The 23802-nt window shown below is 29.9% G+C and overlaps 1 protein-coding gene across 2 annotated transcripts; it reads left to right on the forward strand.

Moving 5' to 3' along the window:
- Positions 1-947: 947 nt before the first annotated feature.
- On the forward strand, positions 948-23360 carry LOC137806565 (homeobox protein knotted-1-like 6). 2 transcript variants are annotated; one of them, XM_068606764.2, is made up of 8 exons: positions 948-1165; positions 2103-2149; positions 12267-12372; positions 14877-15259; positions 15409-15528; positions 15745-15880; positions 22464-22702; positions 22924-23360. In XM_068606764.2, the coding sequence occupies exons 4-8, from the start codon at positions 14942-14944 to the stop codon at positions 23080-23082; spliced, it is 972 nt and encodes a 323-aa protein (XP_068462865.1). In that variant the 5' UTR covers positions 948-1165; positions 2103-2149; positions 12267-12372; positions 14877-14941; the 3' UTR covers positions 23083-23360. The 2 variants fall into 2 exon arrangements, with proteins under 2 accessions (XP_068462865.1, XP_068462864.1); XM_068606763.2 differs by lacking the exons at positions 948-1165; positions 2103-2149; positions 12267-12372 and adding an exon at positions 14039-14705.
- Positions 23361-23802: the final 442 nt, after the last annotated feature.

Genomic DNA, 23802 nt, shown 5'->3' on the forward strand with positions numbered 1-23802 from the left:
GTATTTTAGTAGTCTAAAGAGACATATTTATTTACATATGCAATAATTGGTTGAGTTATTCTATAATTTCCTGGTAGGAATGAAATGCAATTACTACATTGGTTTTATAGTTATACTGCATTAATTGTCATTATGCTCTGTATTGGTTTGCAAGTACTAACATAGTGCTGAAAATGCTAACCAATTTAGGCTTTATACAGTCTAAATTGAATATGCTTCATTTTTTTCTATTATAGATGTAGCAATGTAATAAATAAGCCTGAGTTTAAGCACTATCTTTGAGAAAGGAATACAAAAGCTAGCTGAAATTGAGATGTCATGAAATGAATGCATGGTTGAAACTTTGAAAATAACAGCTCAATCTACCTTTAGATGGAATATAAATGAATCAATATGAGAAGTTAGAAATGGAAAATTGGAAGAAGGAATCTTACAACAAGACAAAAAATTCAACGTCAAGAGCTTTTACTTGGACAAAAATCATCCATAAAAAATTGTGAAATTTTGAAAGCAATGAGAAAAAAAAAAGTGCCATTAAATCATGTTTGTAACACTTTTTCTTATTATTATCATCATCCATCTCTTACTGTTCACAAAATGAGCTAAAGCTACACATCCTATATAAATTTTAGTGACTAGAAAGTAGTATTCGAAGAATGTGTTAAAGGAAAAGGATAATTAAGTGCATATTTTATTTTAAAAATGAAGATGGAAATCATGATACATGTTGAGAAGGGCATTGGAAAAGTTGGAGAAGTGAGTTATTCATGACATTGATTTGGATTCCCGAATGACCATACGATAACTTATTTAAATGGTTCTTTAGCTTTTTAGCATTTGATGTCTAAAGAAAAGCTATATTCTCACTTAATAGTTTACATGCTTTAACTTTCAATTCATCTTCAAGCGTGCCACTATATAGAGAAACAAACTTCCATGTTCTTCACAACCATAGTTAACATCACCAAAAACTTCCATTTCTGTGTCTAGTAATTTCCTCAATTCTGCATCCACAAATCTTCATATTACCACAATAAACTCTTGGAAAGCATGCTTTTAAACACTTGGGGCAGTGTTCGCTTGAGGCATGAACTTAACTACATAAAGAAGAAAAGCTGAAACTCTGATCAACTAGCTACGACATTCATTGGACTCTTTTATATTGGTACGTATGCTTCATTTCATAAGCAAAGTTTCTTTGGCATGTAGATTGTGTTATTTAGGATTAATGGTAATAAACTAATTTAGGATTAAATATGATTTTTTTCCTCGTATTATAATATAAAATTGATTTTTTTAATCTAGTTTAAACTTTAGACTTCCTGAATATTTGTAGTAAAGAAATTATTAGAATGAGTTCTTAACCGTATTTATTTTAGGTAATAAACGAATTTTCAGCGTGAATCGACAATGATTTATTTAAATAATTTCTTTAATTATTCAAAATGTCTAAAGTTTGAATTTGTAAGACAAAAATTAATTTCGCATAAAAATATAAAAGGTGACGAACATATTTAATGTAATAATTTATGATTAAACAAAAATATTTTTTTTATATAAAATTAAAGGTAAACTTTCACTTCTTGTAATGAAAGATTAACCATTACATAATAATCTCTAGCATGAAAAATAAAATAAAAGGTTAACCATTAACTAGTTCAGACTTAAAATTTCTTTACCATTCATTTATTATTTGATATTGAAAGAAGGATGTTATTTATTATTGGTAGCCGTTTGAGTTCAAATTTAATTGGACTTCTTAAAACATGTGTTATTTTAGCTTTTTAATTAACAAGTGTGAGATGACATTAATTATGCCTAAAGTGAAAATTGTTAATGTTGCATAATGAATTGATATTAATAATTATTGATGCTAAAACCAGCGAGTGACTATTTCTTTGACTAGTTTAATAGTTATCCCTAATTTTTAACAATTTTTAAATCGCTTGGGAATTTTGATTTTAAATAATTTATTTGATAACATTAGTTTCAATTAAGATAAGTTTAGAATTAATTTTAAAAAATCATCAAGTTCGTATTAAATTAATTTTTTTAATTTTACGTATTCTTTAAAAGTAAAATCACTACTGTGAAATAAACAGGTTCAGATGTGTATCCTAACGTCGACGTACCTGCGGAAGCTTCTAAGGTACACCATTTTTTAACTCTTACATTATTTCTATGCCGTTGGATATATTCTTTATGTAAATTGTTTATTAATTATTATATTAAACCAATAATTGTCATAAACTAATAAAAGGCAATATTATTTATTAATGGTGTTCTTCTTGTACTCAACGACTTCAAAAGTGGTGTGTACTATATAAGCATTTAACTACAGTTTCAAAATATAGTTATGATTGTTAGTTAAGAAAATAGTAGAATTGTTTTATCCTTTACAAGTACTTTATATAAGGTGGCATATTCTCCTTACAACTTTTAATTTGTACAGTGGTACGCTTTTGAAATACTGATAAAAAAAGGTTGAAGAAAAAGATCAAAAAGATCTCAAAGGAATGAATGATAATTTATATAGTGTGACACTATTTATTTTTTATCACTTTCTAATCATAGCAATGATTTATCTTTATATTTATATGTGTCAAAAAGAGGGAGAATTGTGATTCTAATTTTATCTTTTTAATCTTAATTATTTGTCTATAAAACTTTTAATCCAACAATCACATATTCAAGTGTATGGATACACCCCTTGAAAGAGATGTACCATAAATGCTAGTTTTCAGTTTTTATACAGTAAAGTTTCTTTAACACCACCAATAATAAATACATACACTTAACAAATACTTATAATAATATTTTAAATTAAAAAATAAAATAAAAATAAATAAAATATTAATTTATTGAAATTTGAACGGTATGTTTTCACCGTTTACGGAGCATTTTTTTTAAGTAAAAATATTAATATAAGTGAAGAGTTTTTTCAATGATGCTAAATTTTTTAATAAATTTTGGATTCAAGTTGAGATGACTTAATCATCAAAAAAGTTATCTCTATTATAATAATGATGGTAAAAAAAGTTTTATTGTTTACGATTTTTTATTCAATTCAAATAAGACTGGTTTCGGTGAGATTTATAAAAAATTATACTCTTCGATTCATGATCTCATTTTCTACTAGCAAAGAAAGATTATATTGAGGATGTACAAGTGTGCTAGAGAGAAATATTAAAGCAAAATTAAGATTATATTGAGGATGTACAAGTGTGCTAGAGAGAAATATTAAAGCAAAATTATGTTGGTCTAGTTAAAACAAACCATTGAAACAACTAATTATTGTTAAGATAAAAGTATTAATTTTTTTGACTTTGCCTTAAACTAGAATAAGTTATTGTTAACATGTTTTTTCATGAAGTTTTTGTAATTCCTTAAAATGTTTTTATTTATGCATGAAACAAGGAGAATGTTTGAGGTAGGAGACAAGAAGGACTATGTTTGTAAGTTAAACATATTTTTGTATGGTCTAAAACAACCTCCTAGAAAATGGAACAAACAATTTCATGAGTTCATTACTAATATTGGTTTTGAAACTTGTGTGCACACCCCTTGCTTCTCACTATAAGTATAGTGATGAATAATTTTCTAGGAGGGTGGAGGAACAAATTTTTATGGGTGGTATTCCATATGAAAACACCATTTGTGATGTGCATGATGGTTTACGCTCGTCCTAACATAGCATATGTTATGACTGTTATTAGCAGGTTTATGTCAAATCTTGCACTAGCTCACTAACAAACTCTTAAGTGGATTATTTGTCTTTAGGAAGAGTTTTAGTTTTGGTGGAGCTAGATGATATGCTAGAGATGTTCCCACAAAAGGTTTTGTTGACTCAGACTATGTAGGGTGTTTGGACACCAAAAAACTCATGGGTTATATGTTTATTGCTTATGGTACTGCAGTCAATTGGAAAGTCAATCTATAAAAGGTAATGGCTTTGTCAATCACTAAAGCAAGTATATTTTCATGATAAAGACAATGAATAAAAAACTTCATGGTTGAGGGAACTAGCCAAAGAGTTGAAGGTGCAAGACTAGGTTATCACCATCTACTGTTACCACAACATTATACAATTATTTAAGAACCAAGACTACCATGAAAGAACTAAACACATTGACATCAATTTGTATTTTGTAAGAGAAGATATTACTCGAGAGTTTTTTAAAATGACGAAGGTCTCAACAAATCACAATCTCTTTGATATGATTACAAAGGTTCTGTCAAACATCAAGTTCTTTTATTGCTTGGATTTAATTCAATGATTGGTAATTCAATCTATAGTGGGCTTAGTGGCGAGCAGTGATTCTCGCTTAGAAGATTTGTGTTGAGCCAAGATGAAGATATGCGAGGATTGACTTGGTGAAATCTTCTTAAGGCTCCTAGAGAGTCTATTGTTATAAATCTTTTGATAGTTCAAGATTGTTTGGTGGTTTAAGTGTGTCTTTCTTGACTAGTGTATTTGTCTTCATCAGTGGTCTATCTTTAGAGTATTAGATGGTATCAAATTGTCTGCCTCGCACCATACCTTAACTTCCTATCTTCATCTATCTTTATAGAGTCTGCCTACTTCTTATTTCAAACTCAATAGTGAAAGCACTGCTTGAGTGTCTTCTTCACTAGTTTAGCCGTGATTTATGGAAGTTGGTTATGACATTTATAATGTATAAGTAGGACCATGTATTAGAAAATTTGTTTAAGTAAGAGTTGTAAGTTCAACTATATAACAAAATTGTTAGTTAAACGAGAGTTCACTAAGAGAAACTTTGTCTTGTAATATCTGTTTTCATAATGATTTTTTTCCATGGACGTAGATTAAATTTTGTTAACATTTCAATTAAATCATGTTAATTGTTTTCTCATTGATTCTTCTTTTTCCTTTCTTGTTAACCTTTTAGGTATTTCTTTTGTCGGTTACTCTATTATCGTTTTCTTTGTTTGTTGGTAGACGGTTTGTAGTGAATTTGTTTGAGTTATTCCACAACCCACAACAATAAGACAAACCAATAACAAATATTTTGTAAAGTGAAGTTATATGCCTAACTAATTTATTGATAAACTCTAATACAATTTTAGAAAGTGAAGCTTATGCCTAACTCAATTAAACAAAAGTGGACTTTAAATTTATCTCAACCTTGCAAAATTGATTTTAGAAAGAGATGATGGTTGTGTCCACTTTTAAACGACGTGTGATCTCCAACACACACCCTCATATTGGGAACATAGAATGTGGGAATAGAAGGGGGTTCAATAATGGGTGACACGATAGGTCCAATAAATCTCGTTAGGACAAACTCTGATAGCATTTTAGAAAATGAACTTTAAGTCTGATTCAACTTCACAAAATTGACTTGTAAAATGAGGCTTGCACCTCACTTACATATTAGAATTTTATCATATCTTTATTTAATTTGGGATCTCCAAGAAATATTGAAAACTAAATTTTGTTTCCTCCAATATTGCTCCACTTCCTCTCTAGCCTATGTTTGGCCAATAAGCTTAGGCATTATACTATAAGGCTAGGGAATAGTCTAATCCACCAAAGTTTTAAGTGTTTCCTCAACATACCTCAAACTACATACTATCTTTCCCTTTTTAAATGATAATTCATTCCTTGTCCATGTTGTAAAAGAGAATGACCGAAAACAAGTTGTCTTATTTTGGCCACAAATAATATGTTTTCCATCTAGACAAAATGGACATTTAAGGTCCTCTTGTTGCGAGACATTCATTTTCTTCATATTATCTTTGGTTGGGAGTTTGCTTTTAAGACACCTTTAAGTGAGACATCTAATTTCTAAGGGAACATTGATACTCCATAATTTGGATCAAATTGGTTGTAGTTGTGATCCCCACACAATACCATGTAGAATTTTATATGTGTCGCTACATTGTATTGTCCATTTTTCTCTCATGTCTACACATCTTTATCATTTCTTCTTAGTTGAATATTATGCAACTCGTCCCAAACAAACCATCTCTTCACCATTTTATACTTTATTCTCATTTATTATGTGCCTAAAAACCCATTTTCTTTATAACTTAGTTGTTCTGTACAAAGTTGAGGTATAGTCTCAAATAGATAACTGCTAATTAGTCCTCCTATTTCTATTTGTCCAACTGAAAGTCAATATTTCTCTCACCCCTTACTTTTTAAGATATTTCTCTTTAGAACCAATTTGAGTTGTTTTCTCCTACAAAAACCTTTTGTTCATATCTCACCAACGTATTAACGTATAATTCATTGCCTCCTCTTACTATTAGAGGTCTTTTCACCATCCATATTTAGTATCCAAAGCATAACATCATAGAAACGCCTCTCATGTAAGATATCTCACACCCATTTAGCAAGTAGTGCTTCATTGGAGATTTTGATATATTTCACCTCCAAACCCCTTTATTTCCTCGAACAACTTATATTTTTCCAGCTAGCCCAAGAAATATTCATTTGTAGCTCGTTACCTCCCCATAGAAACCTAGTCTAACTTTCATTTATCTTTTTTGCCACCCTACTAGATATTTTGTAAAAAGATAAGAAGTATATGGGTAAGTTTGAGAGAACATAATTAATGAGGTAGACCCTCTCCTACTAGTGATAACTATTTATTCTTTCATAATGCTAACTTTTTTTCAAATTTCTAAATAATCAAGTTCCATGTAGCTTGTCTTCTAATATTAGCCCATATTAGCTAGTCTTCTAAGGTTTTGTAGTTCATAATATTGTAATCATTAATCACTTTAACCTCTTACCTCAATAGTTTTACATCTACTCTTGAAGAAGTTTACTTTAAGATCTGAAACAACTTTGTATCATTTACAAATTGGAGTATATTCAATTTAGTACTTTCATCTTCTATCCTAAAGCATATTTTTTTTTCAATGGTTTCCCTTATCATTCCACTTAAACCTTTAGTTATAATCGAAAAAAGGAACAATGTTAAAATTAAGATTTTGTAGATCACACACGAAAATATATTTTTTATGCTATTAACGTAAACTTAGATATTATTATTATATATTATTGATTAAAAGGACTTAAATTTAAAGTGTTTGTGGAATTATATCATTCCATATAACACATGAATGACGAATTATATTGGGAGAGTTTCCTAATAAACCACATAATACCCTCCTTAAAAGTAAATCAAAATTCTTGTATGAATTTACACTATTATGTATTGCTATATAGCCTCCCTACCTTACTCTTCTTAAAATAAATGTTCTTAACTTCTCTTTTTTTCCACCAATGGAATCCTTCCACCTGTCACCCACAAATGTGTCTCTCTCAGTTTGTTTTGCCTACTTGTCTTGTTCATTTCTTAACATCCCACCCTCATATCATTGGTTCAACATATTTTAATTGCATTTAAAAACGCTCTAGCTCACATAAACTGAATTTCTTAAAATCCTCTTTGCTTGATTACAAAAAAAATAGTATATATTTAGTTAGTTAAAAAAATATGGTAGAAGCTAGTTTTTTCAACAATAAGGATATAAGACTTTTAGAAAAAAAATTAATATCAATTTTATCTTTTCTAATTCTAAGTTGATTTTTTTTTACCTTGTTTAGTCTTTATTTTATCTTTTTTAATTCTAATTTTGTTAAATTATTATTTTATATTCTCTCTTGTTAGACTTAAAATAAATGTATTCATATACTTGAGTGTATTGTTTATAATATAAAAACTATTTATTGATAAAGCTTGACAATAATGAAATTATTATAGAAAAATGTCTTTTTCAAGAGAAAGTTCAAAATATTTTAGATGTGTTCAAAACAGTTTTCAAATAAAAAATAAATTGTTAAGAACAATTTACAGCATTAAATGTGTCTTAAAAATATTAATGGTAAGGAAAACCATTCTATAAATAGTATATTATATATGGGTTAGAAATGTGTTATTTTTGTATTTTAAACTTATTATTATTAATAAGTATATTTTGCTTATTAAGTTTAAAATTAAAATACATATTTTATCGTAATAACTCATCAATTAAATGTGTGACACGAAGTATGGAAAAGTTAAAGAATTGAATTTTGGTTGTAGATTAAAAGTTTTGATTAGAAATTGGAGTGAAATATTGAGAAGTTGATAGTAGTAGGCTTAAAAGTATTATCCGGAAAGAGAATAAACCCAACCCATTTAGGCGATGGACCTGAGTGACTTGACTTAACGAATTGGCGTGGCCCATAAGGGAAGAAAAGTGATGTGGGGAATTCAGCAATCAATCAATCACCTTTGAAAACTCAGAAGAAACAAACACATCAGTAACTGCAGTGCTTTTGGTTACCCCAATAACCAACACTACACATCGACAAACACTCATAATAACTTCTCACAATCCATATCCTCTGTTTACTCAAAGACAAATAAATACCTCCAAAAATTAAATTAACACTTTAACCACTCGTTTAAATACAAATGTATTACGCAAATGTTACACTATACATGACTTAACTTTTTTCAACAAGTTTGAAGTAGAGAAGGAATATTTACGTGGACAATCACCAATCAATTGTAAAAAATAAATAATATAATATTTAGCGTGATTTTAACTGTAACTTACATTACACGAACAACTATTAGATTTTTATTTATGTTATGTTGCATACCAGTACAATGATCTCTTTAAATATAGATTATAAAAAAGACACAATAATTAAGTCCACACACTAAACATGGTGTCTAGTCATCTTAATCCAATTATTAATTGGTCATAACTTCATACCCAACAGACATTTATATGATTTAAGATAAATCTTGAAATTATTATTTCAGTCTTTAAGTTCAAAAGTTCGAGATTAGAAGGCTATGTAGGGTTATAAATTAACTTTTTTATTTGGTCCTCATTGAATTTAGAAGAGATTAATAGGCTATTAAATTCATTTCTTAGATAAATCTTGGTAATATTAAGATATTTAAATAATTTTATTACAAAAAATAAAGATTTCATAAGAGAACTCTCATTGAGGCTATTATGAAGAAAGAAAAGGACACACAACAACTTCAATAAACACATGTTGAGTATTTTTTTAGCTAAACATTTGTAGTGTATAATTTTTTACTGTCCGAATTTAAGTTAATGAAATGCAAGTGTTAATTATTATTTGTGGGTTTAAAGGTTTAAAAGGATGAGTGTGTGTATGTTATATTTGATGAACTCGAGATCCAATACGATCATGCTTCTGAATCATTATCCTCATTAGTAAAAAGTATAGAGTTTAGAGTTAATTAAGTAATAAGATGTTAAGATTAGTAGAAGAAGTGAAGCGGGTGAATAAAAGATTTAGTATCGAATGATTAGTATATTAAGTAAGTGTGGTGATGGGTGAGTGAGGAGAACATTTGATAGTGTTGATTAGAAGCATATATTAAAATATAAGTATTGTTGAAGTTGATAGAAAAGGGAGGTAGAAAGCGGCGTATGTATTTCTGTTTTGTTTAATTAACGAGTTTCTGAAACAACTTGTGTCGGATCCCATTGGCATTCAGAATCGTGTCGGCCACACTTTGAAAAGTTTTATGTGTTTTCAATACTCTTTCGCCCTTCGAATATTTTGTGATCAAACCCTCTTTTATGCTTCCCAATTATTAAATTCAATAACTCATCATGGAAATGCTTTACTTCCCATTTTCTAGCCTACACATTTCCATTCATCTTCAACAACTTTAATGCTTTCTTTATAAATTTTAATGCTTTGTTTTGAGTTAGGAGTGAACTCGAGAGAATAGATGTGAGTAGATTTGAGAAAAAAATTGGGTAAAAAATTAAGTTATTTGGATTAAGATATATGTTAAATATTATTTTTTTGAAAATTTATAAATAATATCATATATGTGATTGAAATTATAAGTTTTTATAATGGATAAAATTGCAACATTACAACTTTAACTATTTAAAAATAATTATGATTGATATATTTGTGGATTTTATTTATTTATAATTAAAATATTATTTTTTATTTTCGTTAAAACACGGCAAGAAAATGATGAAATATAAACTAATTTTTAGTGACAAAAAATAATTAGGTACTATAGTGACTAAATTAGAGACTAAAAAAATTTTGGTTTCTAAATTAGTTTCTATTAGCGTTAAATGATTTCTAAATTGGTATCTAATTAGGAACCAAAGTTTTTGCTACCAAATTTAAAAACTAAATATTGGTAGTTAAAACCTTGGTAACTAATTAGATACTATTTAACGATAATAGAAACTAATTTATAAACCAAATTTTTTAGTTTCTAAAATGATCTCTAATTTAATTATTATAGCAACTAATTATTTTTTTTGGTCTATAAGATTGATTTCTATTTCATGTTTTTCTTGAAAATTGATTTCGAAAAAATATAAATTATGCGAAATTATTATAACATAAAAAAATTAGCTGAACATTTAGTTATTTAAATTAAATATACAATTTTAATTGCATAATTGTAAAAGATTTCCAAGAAATTTAGAAATGTACCAAAAATATTATGTATTAGTACATTTCTTATGAAATTTGAATTAATAAAATAAATTATTTATTTTATATATTTGTAAATAAATAATTTATTTAAAAATAAGAATTAAAAAATAATGATAATTTTTTTTAAATAAAATATTTTTAATTCATAATTTTGTAATTTTTTTAAATAAGTGATGATAAAATATGGAATATTATTTATAAAATAAAGGGACAATAATATAAAATTTATATGGTCCAATTGTCTTTCTCACTTTTTCCTCGTGTATATGTAAGGAAGAAGTAACTTTCCAACCGTTTCCATGCTCGTATTTCAATTTAATTCATTTGATACAAACATGAATGATTTGCATCTTCCTTTCGTTGTATATTTAGATAAAATTATCTACAATTTAATCTATTTAATTGTAGATTAAATTGCATCTTTCTCACTATTTAATTTCATTCATCTAATTGTATTTTTCTATCTATTTAATAGAATTATTTTAATATGAGAGATATGTTAAATAACTGATTAAGTTATAGTTTATAAGTAGGTATGGTGAATTAAGTTTTAAGTTTTAATTATTATTTTTTCAAACTGATTATAAGACTTACTCCAACTTTTACTGTTACATTGCAATTTTAGTAGAGATTAAAATCTTTATTGGTAAAGGAGAAACAAACAGCCTCTGACTTTACTCTAATATGTAAAATGTTTTTAACTTATAAAAAAGTTTAATTCTTTTTTATTTTGGAAATTTAAAAAAGTGATAAAAAAAAACAATCGAATGTAGATGGAGATCAATGACATAAACTGAAATTGCTTAAAAACAAAAAAAAAAAGTTTGTATATAAATATAGTTTACGAACACAAAACTTTTTAAATAATATTTAGATGAATGACATGAATATGAAATTAATAGTTAATAAATCAATTCAACATTCATGATATTAATTGGAAACTATTAATTAATTTGGTGAAAATTATATAAAATAATTTATTTTACATTATTCCGAATAATAATATATATACTTATGATCATTTATCAAATTTATTTTTTCACTTTGAACATTTCTCTTATACAGTTTCTCTGACGAAAGTATAATATTGGAAAAAAAAAGGACGTTTTAAAAAATAAAAATAACGATAGAAATCTACCAAAAGCACCAAGTCATGTCTTAAACCTTATCTTAACAGCATCTTAAAGTATCAGATTGCTATTTATCAAAGCTATTCAGCATCCCTATGTTAACTCATAATTAAATATTAATCATTGTTTCAACAGTATCAAAATCTTTTAAACGCGCACAAGAGTCTTTTTTTGTCTTGTCCTAAATTTTCTTGGGTGTTTATAACTAAAGGCTAAGCATGTTTATAGTATTATTATTTGATAAAGGTTCACATACAGGAAGAATTTCCTGTCAAATAAATCCTTTTAATATCTATTTATCACATAAATATATTATATACACATTTTTCTAATCTAATATATTAATTAAATATTTATACATATTTTTCTGCTAGATATCCTACATCGACTAGAAATTGAGACAATAGATTGAGACAATTTTATTGTATATAAATGGTTGCAAACCTTATCCCATGAACCAGTTTTATGAGGTTAAATTAGGTTTAAAAGTTCCCTTTATAATATGGTATCAGAGTCATTTAAAGTCATCATAACAAGTGTTTATTAAACCTATCGTATCATCCGTTATTGAATCGTTATCGGACCATCCATAGTATAGTATGTAGAGTGTACAACCTATTTGTAGCATCAAACTTATTTATTTGTGAGTGCAGAATTTGAATATATGAGTGGAATGGAATCATTATGACGAAGAAGTAAGGTTCATTTCTCATATTCCACACAAATAGTAGCAATGCGCGGATTGGTGCTTTGGTCAAGGTACGCTTACTCAAACAAACAACCAAATTAAGAGTGATTATTCTATCATATGGATTGGAAGAAGATAAAGTAAAGAAAAATGGTTTTACTCTTAGCCTAATTAGTAAGGGATAATACCTTTTTTTTATTCATAAGAACTCAACATATCAAATAATTTACAACAATATTCACTCACTCACCACGTAGTCACGCATCTTGTTTAACCATTTCAGTTATACTTCCTTCATATAGTTAAACACTTGGAACATATCTATATTGTACAATGCATCTATCACATTTTTTTTATTACAATTATCTTATAGTTTTAAGGTTTAAATATATTTTTTAAAATATGTTTTTTTTTTATCGTGTACTATAATGGAAATATTTGTTCTTATTCATGTTTGATTATATACAAAAAAATAAATTATAACATCCATGTCTCTGATGAGTGAACATAAAATATTTTAACATTTTAGTCCACACTGAAATATGTGTTTGACACGAAAAAAATAAATAATAACTCATTCCAATAATTTATTTATTACAGTATTCACAAAAAATTTAAAGTTTGGATTAGTGACAAAAACCAATATTTAACAACATCAATAAAAAAAAATATTTCAAGTGTATATACATATTTACATTGAAATACGAAGAAGAACATGTTAGTTAAAGCACTTATGGTTCAGAGTCAATTTAAATATTTGTTTTTAAAAGAACTTATTTTAATATTTTTATTTTTAACTTGTTTTGGTGAGTTAATTTCAGTATATTATAGTGTTTCACAATCTAATTAGAAATTTATAAGTTAATTTAACCATCTTATCAGTTAATTTAAACCCTAAGCCGATAAAAAAATTGAAGTAAAACAACTTTGTTTAGTAGGAAACTTTATTTTAATATTTAACTGGTGATTTCTTTTTCTGAAAATCTAATAAATTGAGAAAAAAATCATACAAGAATTTTAATTTATGTTTAAAACGGTTATCCAAAGTTGTTTTTAATTTGTGGAAAGATTTTTCATTTATTTTATTTCTTTTTATAAGTAACTGTGTAGAAGTTTATCTAATAAACTAATTCAAAAAGTATTTGTTGGATTTTTGACAGTTCTAGTATGGTTCTAACATAATTTTAAAAAGGAAAAATACATTTATTTTCTAAAAACTCAAACTTATTGTATAAATTTCTATTATGATTATAAAAATAAGAAACAAATCCTTTTGAACCAGACATAAAAAAACATTTTTCTGTTCCAAAAAATAATCTGAAATATACTTGTGCACATAAATCTTTATTGTCAATTTATATAATTAATAATTATATAATATATAGATCTGTATCCCGTGTCCTACATTTTAGATATTATACGTATCTTCGTGTCTGTGTTCCCGGATTATATTGGTGTCTGTATTAGTGTGTGCTACATAGCTAATAACACTCTTAATATATAGTTTGTAAGTTATTTTTATAAGTTACTTCAACCTTTTCTTGTAGCTTAAAAGATACTACTTATTTCAATTTCACCCACAACGGTTTTCTTGAAATCCATTTTTCCATTTTTGACAAATTAAAAATCCTTATGCGTATAAGCTCATATTCAGAAGAAAGACATCTTTTTATAAGTTGGAGACGCAAACGAGTGCTGAATTTGACCCAAATTTGCTCACAATTCGTCCAATAGGGGCAAATGTAACAAAATGAAACTAAGTGAAGCTTGTTCTTACAAACAACTACAACTTTGTGACCAAGCAAAATCAAAAACGTGGGTGAAGTATCTGTTCGCCGTCTGTAAGAATTGAAAGACGATTCCAAATACAAAATCTGGTTCCCTTAGCCAAGTCTTTTTGTGGTGCGCCTAATAAATTGTTCCCTTAAAGAGTGTATAATTTTGAAGTTAGGAAGTGATATGAGGAAGTTTAGATTTAAGATGGTGTTGGGCGAGTGAAGCAAAAGGAAGAAAATAGCAGTGATACAAAATAAATGAGATAACAAGATGAATCCAAATACAATAAGAAGAGGGAAGCAGAATTTCGTACTCACGTTTTTTCCTTTTTACAAGTGTTTTAAAATTAAACGAAACAGAAGAAAAGTGATGAAAGTGTAGAGAGGGAGAGAGGTTTGAGGGGTTATTAAAAGAAAAATCATCATCAGAAGCTGAACTTCAGTAGTCTCTTTCGTTTCGGTTTACATCACTGCCTGTGCGTCGCTGCTTCTCCCTGTTGTCGTTGCAGTTCCTCACAAAACAAAATCACTCTTCCCAATACACCTTTCATGGAGATTAATTTATTATAAAAATCACATAATCTTCGTCTTCATCATCGATAACAGTACCACTGTGCTCACCACCCAACGTAAGTCTTCCCATTTCACTTTTTTTTTTCCCTATCTTCCTAGTTTTTGTAAAATAAAAACAAAGCTACTTAGCGTTAATCATAATCATGAATATAAAACCCACGCTCCACTGAATCCTTCATAACAGTATAGTAATATCGTGGTGTTTGCTTTCTAATCTGTTCTTCTAGAACACTGCCTCTTCGACACTACGAAGACGCCACGCAAAGCCCAACAAGCTAAACCACGAAGCGTCATGGAAGACCAAATGTACGGCATGCCACCAACGGCGGAGTACTCGGAGAAAGCGTTGATGGCGCCAGAGAACATATTTCCGGCTGAGTACCACGGCTTCCTAATGTCCTCCGCTGGCCGGATTCCGATGTTCGGATCCGACGAGTTGCTCTCCGCCGCCGTCGCCATCACCGCCGGCCTTAGAACTGAACCCTACCCGAGCGTCGCCATCGCACCCGAAATTCAGCGCCACCACGACACCTCTTCCCTCATCAAAGCCAAAATCGCTTCTCACCCTCACTACCCTCGCCTCCTCCAAGCCTACATCGATTGCCAGAAGGTAGTTAAGTTGTTCAATCCTCACCCTACTTTTTCACTGGTGTATTTATTTGTTACAATATTATTCTTGCTGTTTTTTGGTTTGGTTTTCGTTGTTGAAATTGATGTCTGGGTGTAACAAATGCGGCTATAACAAACCGTTTTGTTCAGGTGGGAGCGCCTCCAGAAATCGCGTGTTTGTTAGAGGAAATCCGACGAGAAAACGACGTTTGCAAGAGGGACGTTGTTTACACGTGCGTTGGAGCCGATCCCGAACTCGACGAGTTCATGGTCCCCTCTTCCTTCCCTTTCTCCTTCTCTCTCTTCCCTTCTCACGCACGTATATGTTCATACACATATTTTCATATTTACATCACATAAACATGCTATAACATACATTAATTAACCGAAGAAACCAAAAACAGTAATGCCAGAATTTCGTCGCTGTTTTGTTTATATGTTCATTTATTTATTTACTTTCGTGCGTGTGTGTGTGTGATGTTTCAGGAAACCTACTGTGACATGCTGGTGAAATACAAGTCCGATCTGACGCGGCCTTTTGACGAAGCCACCACCTTCCTCAACAAGATCGAAACGCAGCTTACGGATCTCTGCACTGGTTCTTCTCTTCCAACCCTTTCCGGTTAGTGGCATTCTTTTTTACTCTTTCTTGTTTTTACTCAGGTGTTTGTTGATATCTGCGCTAGCTCGCTGTGTACTCTCTCTCCTGTTTCACGTTTTTTGTGCTTTAGCATTAATTTGTGCAGAAACCAAACAAACTAGAAGAGAGGTGTGTTTTGACCCAGTATTCCTGATTGGTTGAAAACTGGAATATTAACAATCTTAATATTATATCCTTGAAAATACTACTTCTACTACTAATACTCCATGATTCGCAGCTTTTGAAATTAAATAAAGAAAAATAAAAGGAAACCCTAATAAACCTATTGGACGGAATTCTCTCTCCCTCTCTTCCATTGGTTTATGCATAATTGCTACACTGCTTTCTGCAGTTAATGGGGTGTAACTTTAAGAAACCCTTGTTTGTATGCGCTTTCAAGGCGAGACTTTGACCGGGCTTCCTTCGTTGTTGGATGAGGAAGTTTGAATTGTTTTGGTCATCCATGGGTTGCCATGTGTTTGTATCTATCACCTTGTTTTTCTATCTTAACAGCTTCATCTTTATGTGGCTTGGATCGTTGATTATAATTGCCAACCAGTCTTGCTTGGACTTGTTTTAATTCTCCCTTTGTATACTATTCATTTCTGTATGTATTGGTTCTGGCCGAGAATTTCTGGTTAGACAAACATGGGACTTTGCATCTGGCTTTCCAATTTTGTTCCCGCAGACATGATTTTTAAATGCTTTACACTGACCAACGAATAGATAGGTGTTATTTGCAAACACCCAGTGGTTTAAAGGGGCATTTTTCGTCTCACAACTGGCGCATCTCTTCATATGGTCTCTTGTATTATTTTAGTCTTCCTTTTTTGTGTCTTCCAGCCTATAGACCAAGTCTGTTTACTACTGTCTTCCACACAAGTTACTAAGGATAATAGCCTCAAAATACTTGGTTTCTGGTTACCAGTTATGATAATGACGCGGGACTGCCATTTGACCTTGTCCATTCTTGGGAACATTTTTCTTCTAGTGACTATGACGTTATTTTCTTTTGCTTCTCTTATTAAATCCATCCCTTATCAACTTTTGGAAGTTGATTTTTCTCTTCTGGAGCAAAGTTGTGCATTTCATCACGCATTACTTCTGTAATTTCTTGTCAGTTGTTGGTTGATATTTTAATCGTGATGACAATTTTTTCCCTACTGATGCCTAAACCGAGATTTAGAGATGGAGACTTTTTAGTCTTGTTAATACCACCTGTTATATCCGAAATTCACTTCTGTCATTTTTTAGATGATATAACAGAACATGTGATTCAACACTATGATTTAATGCTTCGGCGCACCGCAAATGTGGTGATATCTCATCTCTTTATATCTTTTAAAGAGTGTGAAATATAGATGAGAAATTTTTTCTTTCTATCCTTGCAGATACATGAAACCTGTGCTGTCTTTCTATAATCTTGTAACATTTCAATATGCACATTTTTTATTTGAGAATCTTAGCTAACATGAGTACTGTATTAGGATGTAATGATGTTTGGTGATTTGTCATCTATTTTTAGGTGTGTGAAATATTGATGGAAAAATTTCTCTCTATCCTGTACAAAGAAATTTTTCTTTTCTATTCTAGATTTTCAATCTGTCCATTTTGGACTTCAGTTCATGCATGACTTGGGTACTATATTAATTTTGATGTTTGGTTTTATACTTTAAAAGAGTATCGAGTTCCTGCTGAGTGTGGGTGATGTAGGTTGTTGTGAGGTAAGTAATGTTAGATTTTTGTAATTTTATAAAATAAAATTAAGCTATATTATGAATTATAAATGAACCCAGCATAATTGTTGTTAGGTTTTCTGTTTGGCCTTATTAGCTTCAATTCAAGGAATTAAATCCGTGGAGTTTCAAATTATGTTAAGTAAGGGTGGAATGCATTGCCTAACTAAACGACTGAAGCCTGTTGGCAATTGATGGCTTTTCCATCTATCTCATCCTAGACAAAGATAAATATTATCAAGCAATGGGAAGTAAGTAACCAATTTGGTTAGGATTTTCGCCCTTCCTTTATGCTATTGCCAAATTGCTCATTATGTTGAAGCTGGCATACTGTTGGTCTTGTTGGTGATTAATTATATTTTATTTGAAACAGAAACGTTGCAAATGCAAAGTATGATCACGTGGGTTATGGTTGGCAACTAACATAATTTATAGTTTTATGTTTGGAAGTACAGATTACCTTTTTAAGTGATGTTTTATCTTTCAACGTGTATCTGAAAAGTGAAATTGACAGGATCTGAAATTCCTTGATTTCTTTCCCCTTTGTTCTTTTGAATTTTTTTTTAATATGCCCTTTCACTGCAATAGCTGCAGGCATCACAATTGGATCATGTATTTATAGAATCAAATATGTGGTACTCAAGCTTGAATTTAATGTCAAGCTTCCAATGAAAAATTTAAGTTTTATTCGTAGCATTCAAGAAGCATTTAACTCGATTAGGTTAATCTAAATTTATTGCTTTCTTGAAGCTCTTACCTTTTTTTTTTCAAATTATAGTTTTACTATATTGCCATTGTCATTGATGTTATATCATTAATTATCTTAGTCAGTCTTGAATCAAAATGTAGATTTTATAAAGAATTTTTTCGTCATAACAAGCTGATGTAATATGACTAGAGTCTTAAATTTAGAATTTGGATCATTATGAGTCTTTAAAATAAAAAATATTTAATTGCATAATTAAATTATTTTTTTAATTTATAAAGACTAAAGTGTTATTAAAACATTATAAAAGTTTGGAAGTAAAAAATTGATGTAATTTGTGATACTCTATAAATTAAAATAAGATATTATAAGATTTATATTGGATGTTTCTATGTATTTACTTCAATCACTTGCTAGTCTCGCAAACTATCTAGATTTCAAATCTATGTTTTGTTTTGTAGAGATGGTGAATGCATAGGACATGAGGAAATTATTGAGTAATTGCCTAGTTATAGGAACCTTTGCTAAATATAATTTAGCTATATATTAATTTTGCCGTGTTATTGCAATGCTATCAAATTGGTCTTTTATATATGGTGCTTGCTTTGTTGCTTGGGTAGGATTAATTAGATCATATGGTTGCCGAAAAAAATAAATTTAGATCATATGAGTTATATGATTATGTGCTGAGCTGTTATTCTCTTGCATATGTTTTTTATTAGAAATGACTTAGAGGCCAATGGCAATTTGTGTTACTTGCATCCTGTGATTTATATTTCGTTGTTTTACATTTTCTTCTGGGTGATATTCAATGTCTTTGTGATAAAAGCAAAATCTTGAATTACTAATGAAGAATAAAGAAAATAAAATGTAAAGACTCTTGTTTATATGAAAATAAAATTAATAGTTCAGAAGTTCAATAAAGTAATATAAAGATAGTGTTCATATACATGTTGCATATATTTGATGTCATGGTTCTTTTCCAAAGCTTGTTGGGTTTTGGAAGCACTGCAAAAGCAGCATGAGATGAGCTACTGGGAGGTAGTTAAAGTGTAAATAATGGAATTCCCGTGTGCAGCGGGTGATTTTAGAGTTAAAACTTTCACATGCACTCGCGCAATTGTCGCTGAAATGAAAAGCAGCTTTTATATTGATAGAACGTTCAATGCCATTCAGATCTTCCCTCCTTGCTCACTTCTGCCATTGCCCTTAGATATTTTGTTCTCTTCTGCCTCCTTGAGGTTGTGGGCCTTCTCTCCCATTTACCTTCTGGATCTTGCACTACACATCATATTTGTCCATCTCCAAATGCTCTTTCTCTTTGGGAAACGGGCCCCTCCTTCTAAGGAACACACTCCTATCGTCTTCACTTCACTTCCCTTAAAGTTTATGCCACAAATTAAATCTACCCCAGTTTATTTAAAGGATCTGTCTTTTCGCTACCTCAAAATAGGTCTTTTTTTAACACTTTTGGTCTCTTGTGGACAACTATTTTCTCCAAGTTCCTATTTTCTAAAGTAGAGGTCACTGAAATGTATTTCTAAAATATATCTGGATATATCTTTTTCCTTTAAAATAACACATTTTTACGTGTTTAGTTACAATTTTTTTTACCTTTTAGTCTGTGTTGTTAAGTTTGAAACCATCATGATAAGGGACATTCAATCCACTCTTGTTCTAGAAGAGTTGGATGCTATTAGACTGCCAAAATAAAAAGGATATAAAAAATTGTAACTTGAAAATGCAGAAAGATGTTACTGTTACCGCTTCTATATTATAACTTTTGTAGTCGATAAAACAATTGCGTAAACTATCGAAGAAACGGTTCCTGCAATCAAGAGTCTAAAGGAGTAATTAAATCTAATTTTCATAGGTTTGGTGTGAGAGAAACATACATATATGCACATTTACACTGGGTAAAAAATTGCTTTGACTTCTGAAATTTTTCTTTTATACTTATGGTGCAAGTATAGTACAACCAAGTAAATTTATTTGTTATCCATATATATGTAGTCATTTTAATTTATGCTATATAGATATTCTGAACAACAATTAATCCACTAGCAACTTTCGTACCGAACAGTTTCACAATAAAAATGGACATTAAATGTATACTGAAATAAAACGCTTGTGCAATTTTGTCTGGTGGTTGGAGAGGACAAAAGAGAAAAAAATTGGTTGTTTGGCCCCTCGTGTAGCTGTGACCTATTGATGTAGCGTACACGTGGTGTTTTATTTGTTGTTATACCCTATTTGTCGTCACTCTTGAATTAAGATCAATAAAAATAGGATTTTAGACTATAGTTCATAGTTTTGATGAGATGAAATTGAAGTTTTTAATTTAATTTGAAAAAAGTTACGATAATTTTTTTTTTTTAAGTTTACTTTTTATTTATTTATTTAATTTATTTTTATCAAATAAAAAATGTTTTCCTCCCATTTTTGATCTCTGGTGAAGATGATATTAAGAATGGTGGTGTTGTGGTGCTTAGTTGCCTGATTGTAATCCTTTTGAGGCACTCTCCTTTGGCACTGATGACTGACAACCGATGGAACTTGCCTCTGAGCACTGATTTCCTTTTTTATTTTCTTTTGTTTCTTTCCAATCTAGGTCAGGTGTGTACAGTGCACTCCTATGTGCTGGTCAAATCCTTGTCGGATTGAGTGACTATCCTTAACCTCCACCTGCCTGTGCCCACTAAACCATTTTTTCCCATTCCCGCCACACAAGAGGAGGAACACAACTAATTTTATCAATTTAAAAAACTGATTGCATTCATTTTTCTATTTTTTAATTAATTTTTATTTCATATAGAATCAATTGAATTATATTTTCAAAATATCCACTCAAAAATAAATTTATTTTATTTTATTTCTTTCTTCAGAACTAATCATACCATTACCCTTTGTTTGCTCGGAATGAAAGAGATTGTGTAGAAGAGTCAATAGAAAAGGGATTTAGGTAAATTAAGTGGAAAAAAAGAATAAATAAATAGAAAGTATGAGGTATGTTGTTGGAAATAAAAGAGAAGAAAGAAAGTGGTGATTTGGAAGAAAGGCAAATTGTTGTTGGTATTGTTTTAAAAATTTTCCTTTTAAAAAAAAGACACAATTAGTGTGGTGATGTAGTGTATTGAATAACAATGCACGGTTGATGGCTGGGAATTGTTTGAGCACACGCATACAAAAAGGAGATTGGGGTTGCTTCTGAGTGATATTTAGACCAACAAATGTGCTATACAAGTCACAAATGACATGTACCAGAAAACGTGGGCAATCTTGTCTTCTCCACGTTCTAGAGAAAACCAAGGGTCCACCTCTCTTTCATCTCAACCCACTCTCTACAACTTCACGAAAATCAGGAAAATAGCAAAATTACAGAAAAAGTATTTTGAAGTTAAAACTATTTTTTTTGTCATTTTTCCCTTTACTTGTTTGAAAATTCCAGTTTATTAATTTTTTTTTCTCGTTTTCTTTCAAATTATCTGTGAAAGCGGTTTTCATGCTTTAATCCTTGTTTGTGTAGTGAAACAAATATAAGAAAATATCTAGAACCTTCGAATCTTAATTTTTATTAATTAAAAAAAGGATAAATTTTTAAACTGAAAATTTTATTTCCTCATGATTAATGAATTGAAAAAAAAAAGTTAACAATAATCGCGAAAGATATTGAGAAAGCAAATATGATTTCATATTCTCTCTGCTGTCTTTGAAGATTAGGAATAGTGTTTTCATCTTAAAAATATCTTCATAATATTGATGTTTTAAATATTTGCTTTTTGTAATGTCTGTTGTAATAAATCATTATTTTTACAAGTCGAAATTCTCGTGTTTAAGAAAATATACTTTGCCACGTATTATTAACTTGTGTTAAAACTATTGTCCACGAGTTATATTGTCATTATTGGATGTGTAAGTTAATTGAGTTTGTAAAACATTTGGCTTGTCGTATTTAGTATACTCGTTAATAGTGGTTCTTTGTTTTAAATTTTGATTAAAACCATTTGCTTATTATGATTCCACTTTTTAAATGAGAAAAGTATTATTTGTTTTTATAAGTTAAGATGATACCCATAAAGATGTTGTTCTTATATAGCTTTCGTTTTGTTATTATTTTTACCAGATGACGGAGGTGTATCATCTGAAGAAGGATTAAGTGCCGGAGATGGTGATTTTCAAGATGAACAATTGCATAATGAAGACAGAGAGTTGAAGGATAAACTTTTACGTAAGTTTGGAAGTCATATTGGTTCACTAAAATTAGAATTTTCAAAGAAAAAAAAGAGGGGTAAACTGCCAAAAGATGCTAGACAAATGCTACTGCAGTGGTGGAATATTCACTACAAATGGCCTTATCCTACGGTAAATATTCATCATTCAAGCTTCTTTTTCATGGTATAAATCTTTGGAGTAAAAGGTGTTCAGATTTGTTTGATGTTTGTAAAATTGTATACCCCATCGCATATATCATCTAAAATATATAGTGTGTATGAATATAGGAAAAACGTTGCTTTACAGCTATTAGGGAATTCACCACTAAGCTTACATATGAAACAAAACCTTGTTTCTGATTGATCTTCCAGGAAAGTGATAAGATTGCACTGGCTAAATCAACTGGGTTAGACCAAAAGCAAATTAACAATTGGTTCATTAATCAAAGAAAGCGTCACTGGAAGCCATCGGAGAATATGCCGTTTGCTATGGTGGATGGTCTTACCGGTCGGTTCCTTACTGATGAGTGAGGTGTGGTGACGTGCATGTGCATGTGCATGTGCATGCATGGCTCTTCCACTCAAATGTATATCCTCATTTATTATATTTCTTGTGCTTTCTTTTGTAAATCCTGAAGGCAGAAGGAGTTTGACGTTGTAATATGCTTACTTCCCTGCAAATGTTAGGGAATAATAGTTATTCGCTTCATTTGTATTCTTCATAAATACCTGCTCCTGACATTTCAAAAGGAATGCTTTTGCTGTTTTCGTTCCGAGTATATTATCATCCACCACTTTCTTTCTTTTCAGCAACCATTTTTTTAATTACATGTGTTGATCAGTCCTAATTAAACTTACGTCAAATTATCATCTGTGTCACCTTTTTCTGTCTGTCAAATCTAGGTATATGAAGTGGCACTTTTTTCTTCCTCTTTTTAAAAACGACCTTGGTATCAAGTAAGTGCCTTAACATTGTTCCAATTACATAAATAGATAAATTATGCGAATTAATGCTATACAGTAAAAATGTTATCTCTTCTATATCAGCAATCGCAGAGAACTGGACCTATAACTTAAGCCTTTCATCTTGTTTTCCTCCACAATGGTAAGTGTTTCTCTGATACTTTCTAGTATTTCTTATGGCTGTAATTAACCCTAGTAGCCTTAATATATAATCATTAAGCAATGACAAATTAATAAATCAGGCTTCTTCCATTTCTTCCGGAACATAAAATCTTATGTATGACATCC

The sequence above is a fragment of the Phaseolus vulgaris genome, chromosome 3 (assembly GCF_051622355.1).
Source record: "Phaseolus vulgaris cultivar YP4 chromosome 3, ASM5162235v1, whole genome shotgun sequence".
Classification (NCBI taxonomy): Eukaryota; Viridiplantae; Streptophyta; class Magnoliopsida; order Fabales; family Fabaceae; genus Phaseolus; species Phaseolus vulgaris.

What these genes read in the sequence shown, in the direction of transcription:
- LOC137806565 (XM_068606764.2), top strand. Translation starts at nt 14,942, where the DNA reads ATGGAAGACCAAATGTACGGCATGCCACCAACGGCGGAGTACTCGGAG. An exon ending in CCTACATCGATTGCCAGAAG is followed by an intron (nt 15,260 to 15,408) that starts GTAGTTAAGTTG and finishes CGTTTTGTTCAG; the next exon opens with GTGGGAGCGCCTCCAGAAAT. An exon ending in CCGAACTCGACGAGTTCATG is followed by an intron (nt 15,529 to 15,744) that starts GTCCCCTCTTCC and finishes GTGATGTTTCAG; the next exon opens with GAAACCTACTGTGACATGCT.